The 11,951-nt window shown below is 38.2% G+C and overlaps 1 protein-coding gene across 14 annotated transcripts in view; it reads right to left on the bottom strand.

The window, feature by feature from the left end:
- Positions 1-5,607: 5,607 nt before the first annotated feature.
- Positions 5,608-11,951, bottom strand: part of LOC108901150 (transcription factor 4) — a 228,928-nt gene continuing 222,584 nt past the window's right edge. For all 14 annotated transcript variants that reach the window (XM_051072763.1, XM_018702560.2, XM_018702561.2 and 11 more), the window contains one exon: positions 5,608-11,262. In XM_051072763.1, the coding sequence (XP_050928720.1) occupies positions 11,214-11,262 (49 nt within the window). In that variant the 3' untranslated portion in view covers positions 5,608-11,213. The remainder of the gene's footprint in view (positions 11,263-11,951) is intronic.

Genomic DNA, 11,951 nt, shown 5'->3' with positions numbered 1-11,951 from the left:
AGACGAGGTCGGACCTCCACCCTGAGGTGATTTACTGAGCTCTTTTTCCCCCCTCAGTAAAAACAGAAATTGAAAGTCCAGGCTTAGCACAAATCTGAACTTTGGACTTCAAAACCAAGCTAAAGGCTAAATAATGCAGAACTGGGATGAGTTTAGCCCACACTTTACTCTATATTTAACTCATAGAAAAACTGAAGTACAAAAATGATAAGTTGTATTTTCATGGAGGGTTACGTGCCATAGTTTATAGATGGTGAAACTAAAATCTATAGATGAAGGTAACAACAGGAACAAAGGAACAAAACTGTAAAAAGCAGAGATTCAGGTACAAGTTACAAAAGTACTGAAAGCTGCTGATTATGTTATAATCATTATCAATAACAAAGAATAAAGAAAATAGCACAGTTTCTCTCGTATTGTCTGCACATCCACAAACTATCAGAGACTTATTTAGTTAGAATTTCTGACCATAAATAAACATCTTAATAAACCTCTTTACAGCTCCACACCTGCAGAAAAACTAAATAAGACTCTGATTTCTGTGTGGTCTTTACACCTTGGTTTTCATATGGATTCTGAACACAGAAATATAATCCATATATTGCTGACATCCGGGGCTCTAGAAAAAAAGTCTGACTGACAGATGCAGGTGAGGTTGACTCATTGGTACAAAAGCTGAACAACTGTGTGAGAAAATACCAAGTTCCTGGATAAGAGTCAAAGCTATGAACCAGTGAAATATAAACGTAAGGAGAGAAGATGACTACAGCTCCCAATGTGCATTTCAGTCCAATCAGAGAGCTTAAAATGATTATACATGTTAAAAAAAATCCTGTGTGGAAATCTGATGTAAGTGGTTCATTTTAAGATTCTGAGTCAGTTTTAAGTTAATTCAGTAGCAGTGATGATGAAGAACTTGGATTTTCCTACAGCTCTGATTCACTTCTCTAGCTACAGCAGCAGAGGCTCATGGGTATTATAGTGTTTAGCACCACCTAACAGAAAAACATGCACTTGATGCTTATTTCCGGAGAAGAAGTCATGTTCCTCTGATATGTTTTGTGGTGAACCCTTTTTCAAATGGCCTTGATTATCCTCTTGTGGCCTTTATTTGAAAAAATTGACTGATGTCTAACCTACTTTCCCTTCGATATGAGGTGAACTGACATCACTCTCTTTTGCTTGTAGGCAGAAAGAGATGAAACTACCTCGATGAGTCAAAACAAAGTGTCACCCTGAGCTGAAAAGAGGGTTTTTATTGCAGAGGAATCATCGGCTCAGGAGGCAATCCCTCCAACTGAACAACCAGTTCCCCTAAACTCATGATGTGATGTGTAACCTGTCCAGGCTTGCTGCAGCAGGCTGGTAGCATAAAGCCTGTAAACACCAGGGATTAGTGTCAAGTGGGGACTTCATTTATTCTCGGAATTAAACAGGAATGACCAGAGGCACAGAAAAAGCTGTAGAAGGACTGAAGATGAAAAAGAGGATTGTGGAAAATGTGGATTTTCACAGCTGTTATTGCAAACCACTGGATATCTACAAATAATAATCATCCATCTAAATTGAAACTGAAATTAGTTGTCCACTTTATGATGTTCTCAACCTGTTCAGGGACACAAAAGACCTGCAGCTTATCCCAGCATGCACTGGGTAAATTGACTTATAAAGATACATTGACACTTACAGTCATGACTTTGGTGAAAATGTCCGTCCATTTGAAGACCAGGAGGAAACTGGAGCATCCGCAGAAAACCTGCACAGACAAAATTAGCTTGTAATCAGAAAATGTCATCCTGACTGAAAACAAGGCGAAACAGCTAGCCTGGGCCTGTCCAAAAAAATAACCAATATCTCTAAAGTTCATTCATTAATACACTGTATGTCGTTTGTTTAACCTGTACATAACTTGTAGGTTTAGGGGGAGTTACCAGAGGGGCAGTGGTGGGTATACACAGGTGTACAACATACCTGTGGCCTGAGGAAGTTATTTTACAATATTACTATTATTTTAAAATAACTTCTTTAAAGTACTAGTACTAGTACTTAGTCATATGATCACATTGTTTACATTTCATCATGCTTAATAAGACTTCTGGACGTTCGTGTAACTGAATTAACCTGCAGGTGTCAGTGTTTCTTCTCGTGCCATATTAGGTACTTTATTTATCCTTCTGACAACGTTGCTTATAATTAATAACTCCGCCTCTAAATGTGATGGTTGATTGGGAAAATTCTAGGTTGACTTACCGAGCTGCTGTTGTTAGGTTTAGTGAAGCCAGATAACGGAAAGATATCCTGAGCTTGTTGAACTTGCTTCAGGCCTCTGAGCTGACAAAGGAACAAAGGAAGGGCAGGTTGATTGTGGAATTAGGTGCAGGTGTGCAGAGACCAGGTGACTGCAGGACTGATTGGAGAACAGGTGAGGGGATCAACCACTGGAGGGAAAAACACACAGGAACAGGAAGCAAAACGATAACAGGACAGAACAAGGAAAGTAATTTCAAAATAAAACAGGAAATAACTAAAGAGTCTAGAGAGTTACACAGGCCTGTAGTAATATGTGATGTATTGTTAACTGAAGTAGTTAAAAGCTCCGCCTTAGCCAGATATATCTTGCTCAGGCTTCAGGAATCCGGTAATATAACTCCTTAAAGGCCCTATGAATGTTAAATTCAATATATGTAACACAAGAATATTTTTTTCAGAGTTTCAACTTTCTGATTTTTGATTTTACAGAATAACTGTTGCTTCCTGTTACCTAAGTAAAACTATTAATGTCGGACTTTCACACGTCATTACCCCTCCATGGCTGTGAAGACTAAAAAGAAAGAGGCATTCAAAGCACTGCGTTATAAAAATGGCACATTTATTGCTACAGAACGGTCATGAACATGAACGTCATTGAATCACTACAAGATGAGAACCAACAGGCAAAGAACGGCCGACTGTTGGGGCTGGTACGAGGAAGAGTAAAACCCTCAGCACAGAAACCGAAAAGAACCCGTTCCCCAACATCTCCAATGATCTGCAATCAAAACAACATCAACAATAACGGCAACCATAAGGACAATTATAACTATAGAACATAAAAAAAGTAAAAGAATACAACATTAACCGTAAATAATTAAGAAAATGGAAATGTAGAAAAAAACACTTGCACTGAAAAATACACTGAAATAAAGAAACGAGGCACTCAGCCACACACTGGGAAAAAAGTGTAACTGTTTTTGTTATGTGTTTTTATTTTTTCTGATATTTGTATCGTCATCTGTTGCCGTCTGCAATAGGACGTCCCACACTGTGACCTCTTAACCGTGACCCATCACACACAGGAAACCCCGCAGGCTCGTCTTCAGTAACACATGGTTCAAATAAAACATCTTTAAATATAATAAAATAAAGTAACAACTTATTTTTAACAGTCACGTTTGAATATTTTCAAAACACTTACAAAGTCGAATACTTTATTGTAGTTGCTCTGTTTTCATACAGTAATCTAGCTTTCATTTTTCTCCACTTATTCTTTTAAGTATTCTTGGTATAAAACGATTGCCTCTGCAACATAATAATAATTCATATATGATTAATTTAGTTTAAATTTTGCTTTTATAATAGGGTCTGCCCCATGGCAAAAGAGCACAAGACAAAAGAAGCTTAAGCAAAAAGCCCAGGCAACAGGGTGCTTTGTATTTTTTTCTTCACTGAATTGCATCACAAAGAACAAGAAGAAAGCAAAAGGCCACCGTTGTTTTCACCTTCACTTAATGAGTGTAATACTGAATAATGAGGCATGTCCTTGAAAATGACAAACGATACTTACAGAGAGATAAAGACTGACTCAATACGCAGATGATGCACCGTCATCTCAGTCAGATATTTAGTTGTGCTTGTTTATACTGTGGCTGGAAACTACTTTAATAATTTATCAATTATTGAATCATACCCTAGTCCAGAACATCTGAATCGCTGCCCACATCACAGATCTGTTTAGTTGTTGTTCTCATTGAAGGCTGCTTTAGCCAGCTGGAAATGCAATTGACCAATCAGAACTTAAATGGATGGATTACAACCCTTAGATTTCTATAAAATGAAATCTAAATTTTATTCATCTTTGTGAAAAAAAGGCGTCTTCCGGTAAAAAACAAGCCCAAGCCTGTCTGTCCAAGCAGGTTATTACACTCCATAGTTACATTTTATAGGCAACCTCAAGTTGCATGATTATAACAGCAACAAAAGAGGAAGTCAGGTGAAGAAGAAGTGGATAGATGGGTTGAACAAAACAGAAGACTGTTGTGGAGGTGGCTGTTGTTTATTTCCTGGTTAGAAACCAATGTCACTGAGTCATCTTCTACAACCTTAAACACTGTTAATTATTGTAATCATGACGATGAAAGTCCTCTAACCTTAGTGAAGTACTTATTTTATATTTTAAGCCAAACCATGATCTTTTCCCTAAATTAAGACCAGATTAAACCTTACTGTTCTTTTTTGGAGTTATCTTTCACCACCCAAATACAATGGAAGGTTTGATTTCCATGTTGTACCTTGTTTATTGAACATGTGTAGAAATGAAAATGTAAAAATTGAGACGTGACTTTAGCAGTCTGCGCTCTGTCCTAATTCTACTGTCGAAATTACACAGCTGACTAACAGGACTGATTGGTGACTAGATTGCTAGTTATCAAAATACAACATGTATTCCAGTCAGCTTTCAAGTTGTTGAAAGGTGTATTATTTTTATGGTTTCCCCCTGCTTTCAGTCTTTGTGCTAAGTTAGACTAAACACATCATGGACCCCTTTCTGCCACTGGACACACACAGATAAAACTGATACCCAACTTCTGATCTGACTCTAGATGAGAATGTATGGAATAACTGGTTGAAAAACAATGGCACTAATAAACCAATAATCCAGAATTTACTGAAATGCAAAATGTGTAAAACTCATTAGTGTTGACTATGGCTTTTACTGAACACTGATAGCACATCATTTAATGAATTTGAACTTCAAATACTACTTCATAAAACAGAGTTGCTTAGGACACAAAAATGATATTATTTCTGGCTTGTACATTTCAGGTCTCAGACCCAGACCTGTGAACTTTACAATTTATTAACTGTCAGCTTTGTCAGGACAACTTAATAAAAACTCAAATACTTGTGTGGTTCAGTAATCTGAGTTGGAGTTTTCCCCAATTAAGACATATACTTCAGTATAAATAATTGGTACTGATTCATGAATATGAAACTGGAAAAGACATACTGATCAAGAAAAGACTAAAAATACTGGGAGGAGTTTTAACTTATTTTAGCTTCTGGCAGGAACTATGGTAATTGTATGTAAAAGAAGTGGCACATCAACATCCATACTGATCATTTGTATGATTGTAAAATGTTTTTAAAATTTGTTTGTGTGGAAAAATACAAATCTGAACTTACCATTACGTAAATGTGCCTAATTTCAGATTTGTTGTGCTACTGATGTTAGGTAGTGCTCATCTCTGGTGTATGCTGAAATGCATTTGTTCATTTAAATGGGGTTAGCTGGGGTTAGGAAGAAATACATCCTGTTTCTAACATTGCTCAGAAAACAAAGGACAGGAGTGGCCATTTTGAATTCAACTCATTATTGCAGTAAAACTGGTACAGAGTAACAGATTACAAAGCTCATGGCACAGTCACTGAAAAAGAGAAATGAGGTGTGTATGTACAACAAGGAGGGAAAAGAAAAAAAGTTAACATTTTGGCTAATAGAAACATCAGGGGTAACATAAAAATGAAGATACTGTAATTCGGGAGATGACTCGATTATACAACAAAGAGAAAATATGAAATGAAGCATCGTAAAAATAACATTACTTAAAAAATACATTTAGCACTTACACTGACAGATTCAATCCTAGTGTTTAACCAAGGTCCAATTCAAAGCAGCTTTTCCTTTTGACAAAAAGCTCAATTTTAATGGCAAACACTGAAGAGAAATGACTGAAACTGTCTTGCACATTATCTGATATCTTTTTGGGGAAATAGCTGATAAGATTGTTTGCTGACGACCTGCTGTTTTATATTAGCAACACTCCAATCCTTTACAGAATTTTCATATATTAATCTTGAATCAGGTGCTGAGGGTCTTTCATTTAATCAACATTTACAAGCCATTTTGAGGGAAATAAATGCACAGGAGTCAGAGCCAGCCCACAGCCACTAAGGGTGACAAAGTGAATTGAACACGAGCAATCTTTGGGTTCCTCAGTTTAGCTGTTGTCATAACATTACGTATTGTTTTGAGTTATGGTATCCTGTGTTTTTGATTAATATTTATTTTACAGAACAGTTAGTCTTTAGGTTTATTTTTTTTCATAAATGTTTTTTTTATTTTATTTTGTATTAAATCAAAAGAAATCCTTCACAAAACCCCAAAAATGGCTCGTGCTGGCTCTGACAGGAGTGATTGTTGGTGCAAGCAAAGACAATAATTTGACTTACACCTCAGATGTTCGGCAACCAAAACCACATACAGTACTGAGCACCACTGACTGAAACTAAAAGTTGGCACCTGGCTACTGTAACCAGACGAATACAACCTCACTAAAACTCAAAACAAGTTCATCATCATCATCATCATCGCCTCTCACTGGCAAGCCCTCACCCCACAGAAACCCCACAGAAAGTGTTTTATGACTATTTACACATTTCTCTGCAAAAAATACAATTAAAAATGGTAATGTCATGAGGCATGAAGAATTAAACGAATATCAGATATCTTTTATGATTTATGATTCCTCCCTTACACCCTCAAAAATGTTCCCCACAGATATAAACAAATGTTAAAAAAAAAAAAAAAAAGATTTCGGAACTTTTGACCTCACTACATTTTCAATGTGACACATTTTTTCAACACACACTGAATTTTACTTTTTCATCTTTTAACAAAAAAACCAATACAACATATTTCTAAAACACAAAATAACAACAGTCTACATGTAAAAATATAACTTTTACATACACAATTTCAAAATAATGGTAAAGTTTGCCATTTTGTTGCATACAATTTACAAACGTCTGTGTGTTGTTGCCTTGGATAGATAGCAGTGAATGGAGCTGATGGAACTCCAGTCCCATTTTGTCCTGCGCAGGGTGCCGTACTAGTCAAGAGGGTGTTGTCATGGCAACAACAGAGAACACAACAAAGTCAGTTGAAAATTTATAACACTGAGGGGCCTCGCCAACTTCTGCCAGTTCAGTCTTTGAGAAAATAATTCCTCCCCAAGCAAACACTCCTTTGCAACAGAAAATAAAAAAATAACAGAAAACGGCACCCTCCTTATATATTGTATATATTTTTTGTACATTTATATATAGATTGATTTATTCAAATAGATTCTTTTCCAGTTTCCGTGCCTTCCTGTTGATTGGGTAAGATTTTAACCGCGTCAAAATGACCACCGACAGAGAACAATGCTGTCGGATAGAGAATTGTATTGTATTTTTTTGTTTTGTTTTTGTTTTTATTTTGTTTTTTACATTTTCTGTAATAGACATGTAAACCAGAACAGACAAAGAAAAAGTAATAAGAGAAAAGATTTGTCTTAAAAAACAGAGAGAGAGAGAGAGAGAGAAAAAAGAAAATCTTTTACAACATACAACCACACACTTTGTACTGAAGACTACATTGGCTTATGGACAAGCCGATCAAATATTGATAAAAAGCTGATAAGCTATAATACAAGAAGAGACGCGTTGTTCACCATGGAAACAGGGCTGGGGCTTGGAACAGGAAAGTGAGGTTGGGGGGTTATGGAGGACTTTGGGGGGACTGGGAAGGGGGGGGGACTGGGACTGGGGGGGGGGCTCGTTTTGCTAAATCAAGCGTCTGTCCCATTGGCTTAAAGCCAGAACACGCTGTCTACTTACATATAAGCGTACAGTACATTAAATACAGTTTTGTTTTTTGTTTTTTTTTATCCAAAAAATACTTTTTTTTCCTTTTTAGCTTTTTTTAAATTCCCAGGTCTGGTAAAAAACCTGACTGCATAGAACCTAATGACTAAGAACAGGTTTCCCTAAGCTTGCATCCTATTAAAAGACCAGGTAAATCTCCTCCTCTGGTAACTCGAATGATATGAACTCTAAAAAGGCACATTGGTAGAAGTGTGAATGTTCAAATTGCATCTGTGGGACTGCTTAGGAGGGGCGAGAGGCTGGGGAGGGGGGCTAGGACTCTCATTCAGGGCTAATAAGGCTAGGGTCAGCAGAGAAGACAGTACTGGGACTGGGGATTAAACATAGGCCTAGATTGAGAAGGGTTTACATTGGGGTGAATGTGAAACAGGGCTTTCAGATTGACACCACAAAACAATGGACGTTCTTGCAGGTATTCCAACTAGCCTTAAAGTTATCCTGTGCTGATTTATTTAGTCCTGTTTCTACCTGGTTGCAGTCATGACTTTTGTCACCTTGTCCTGATCCTGTCACTTTCTTTCCCAAACTTGTATCACTCAGAATTCAAAGGGATCATTGAGCATCTATGCAGGAAAACTGGGTAAGTCCAAGTACAAGAGGCAACACTTTGAAATTCTGAGGGAATATTATTGGCTCGGCCTCTGGATTGAACCTCTCTCAGATGTATACTACTCATCTTGTTTCAGCTGATTCAATTAAGCATATTGGTAACAAAAATTCATGCATCTTGAGCAAACCATGATGATCAAAAGGACTGGGCCCAATTGTGGTCTACCTCAGGCATGTCTGGTTGTTAAGTTCATACCAAACTTATGATGAATGCTTGATTCTGGGGACCACCCCTGGCCCAAAGAAGCTGAAAGCTGCTAGTTTGAAACCCTAAAACCATGCCTAATCTGGCTGTCATATATGAGCCAGAGTCCGCTGACATTTGGCCTGCTTCACATGGGAGCACCAATTGTTCTTTTGCTCATCTGCAAGCCTGACTAATCTAGCTGCCCAAACCTGAAACCAGAGCAGCATTATGCACCAACTTCTTCCTAACATTCCTCCCAACTCCTGTCCAACACTGACATGTAGTTTTCCAGTACCAACCTCTTCTCTAACATGAATCCCACTGGAACTGAGACGTTGATGATAGTTGCAGCAACAGTCACCTCAACAATGACTTTGATTTGTCCGCTATTTTGCCAAACACCTAGTGTCGATCAGAAAGCCCCATCAAGGTTGGTACATGGGGCAGAGGAGAAATCTGAAGTTGGGGTTAGAGGTTTAGAGTTATGATTGGACAGACACCGAACCAGGAAATGAGGGAATCTAATGAATCCAATACAGGAATGCTTTGACTACAGCTGCTTGGCCCCCAGAAAAAAATTAGACACCCGTCACCCCAATGATTGTTCCCTTGCTTCCCCTGCACCGTCATCACCATTTAGACCTCTGGATTCTCTGTTTTTCTTTGTCTCCCTCGACCTCCAACTCCTTGGGATGATGGCCCATCTCAATCCTGCTTTCCCCTTCCATGACTCCCCCCCACCTCCTGTACTTCAGGCCTTCAGGACATCGGGAGCACTCGATTCAAGTAGAGCGATTGTGATTCAGGGAATGTGCTAAATGTGGAATAGAATTCACTTCAGTGCTCAGTCCAGCCCTCTTCCCTCTATCTGTCTTTTCTTTCATGTGTCCATCCTCTCAACCATCTGCCCAGTCATAATTTCATTTCAGGATCAGTTTGAACACCAGTCTCAAACTCTGCCTGCTCTGCAGATGCTGCTGAATATCCGACAAAGAACTCTGATTCGGGATGTTTGCTAGAGCTTTCTGTTTGTTATTGTTTTTGCATCAGCACTAGAAACGTTTGACAACAACCTCAGATGAAGATGTCAAGAAAAGCCTTGCCTTTCTGCCGCATTTAGAAGTACACTTTTACATTACTGCATGATTCTTGCTCCCTGTCTCTCTCCTGTTATTCCTCTACCATCAACAATTTAAACACCCCAAACCCTCTGGAGTCACTCACTGATTGATTGATTAATTGATTGATTCTCTTAGTACTCTCTTCCTCCCAGTAGATACACACGGGCCATTTGGGTACAACAACTGTTGAGGGTTTCTGTATTTGTAAAAACTTTTCAGTTGTACAATTTTGCAGTCTGAAGAAAGTCAACGTGGCTATTAGCATGAAACATAAATGTTTGTATTTATTTTACACTTACAATCTAAATGTTAAGGAGGGAATGCGTCAGAGGGGGAAGAACGTGTTGCCCCTTTTTCTTGTTGTTGTCTTGTCTCTTTCTTAGCAACCTTAATAAGTCAAAAAGCATTTGTGAACTTTTTGTTCAGATCACTCAGCCATCCAAGCACCTCCGAAAATCAATAGGGTCACAACAGATTTTACTTCCTGATCTCTTCTTCATGTTAATTTATACTTGAGGATGTGTGGTTTGTAAGGGGATGTATGAGTGTGCAGCCTGCTTCTGGTGATACTTCCTGGAAAGTTCCTGTTCTATTTCTTTCTTTTTTTAAGTTGTGTTTGCTTTGCTTCTCCGTGTGTATCTATCTGACTGGTTTGCATCCAAGAGGAGATCAGGCACAGCTTCATCCACAGTGTGGCGTTAGATTGCCATTCAGTCAGAGATGCGCTGAGGCTGCGTTCAACAACAGCTGCGCAATGTTGCTTTAAAAAAAAACAAAAACAAAAATCTCTTTAAACACTTTGTGATATGTTTTGTTCCATTCTGAACAACCCTATCCAACCCCTAGCCTCCTCATTGCCCGCATCCAGTTGCACTTTTTTTTTAAACGAGTTTTTCATCATTTTTTCCTTTTCTCATATATATATACTATATATATTTTTATATAGAACCCTTTTGTTCTTTAAAACTGGGAATGCTGATAAAACAAGTAGTACAAGAAGAATTTCTTGGATGATGTGATTCCAAAGACTTTTGTCCATAGCTGTCACTTCGCTTGAAAAGCTCCCACAAACTTCCACTTTGTAGCAGCCATGTTACAGCGGCCATTTTAACGTCTCCACAAAGTAGCATCCAGTTCACTTCAGCTGGAGATGCAAAGTGACGAAAGCGACTAATGTGACTCTGCAGTTTGTGTTCTTGACAGAGGAGGGAGACAAAGGCGAAGAGGACGATCAGAGACGACAGACGAGAGGAGAGAAAGAGGCTGATCTGATTGGTCAGGCTGAAGCAACAACGGGTTTGATCGATTGCTGGGTTGTCATGGAAACGCCGTCAGAGGAAGTGGTCACTCATCATCTTGATGAACTCTGGCACCTTAGACCTAGAAGGGACAAAGAGAACAATAAAGGAAAGGAGGATTAGTAAGGAGATTAATACGCTGCACACACAAACATGCACATGGAAAAAAAATGGTTGACTTTAACTCTAAAGCCTGACTAGTGCCCCCTAGTGGCTGCAGTTTTTATTACATTCCCACAACAAGAATAGAGCTAAAAATATTATATTTGTGCTATCATAAGTGAAAAAAACTCATGGAGTGCCTTGCCAAGAACCACCAATTAATTTGGAATTATCCTCTGGTGACAATGATTTTCAGCAGTGAATTTCATGATATTCTGGACAGTAGTTCTTGAGATAACTTTCTTTGGACCAGTCTTAGTTGGACTAGTGATAGAAAGATTGTTTTGAAAACACTCCTTGTTGGTGCATTCAAGGACCCTCCAAAATCATTTGAAGAGTCCACCACATTTGTTGGTGCCATAGTCATGTGATACAAATGTCTGAAAATGGCCCAAAATTGTGTCACATATCTGAAGTTTGTGGATTTTTTCCAACAACAGATCGATACATTCTGGATGTTTGAGTTTGTGAATGCACCACCAAAGAGCATTTCCAAGTTCTTGCATTATCTGTGACTGTAATATAAAACACAGTTATTTTCCTAGAAATTAGCATGTTTAGCAAAAAAGAAGCTTTACTACATTAACAGTCAAATCTACAGATACTTAA

This window comes from Lates calcarifer, linkage group LG9 (assembly GCF_001640805.2).
Source record: "Lates calcarifer isolate ASB-BC8 linkage group LG9, TLL_Latcal_v3, whole genome shotgun sequence".
NCBI lineage: Eukaryota > Metazoa > Chordata > Actinopteri > Centropomidae > Lates > Lates calcarifer.
The sequence above is the reverse complement of the archived record's forward strand: the minus strand, read 5'-3'. Positions and strand labels throughout refer to the sequence as shown.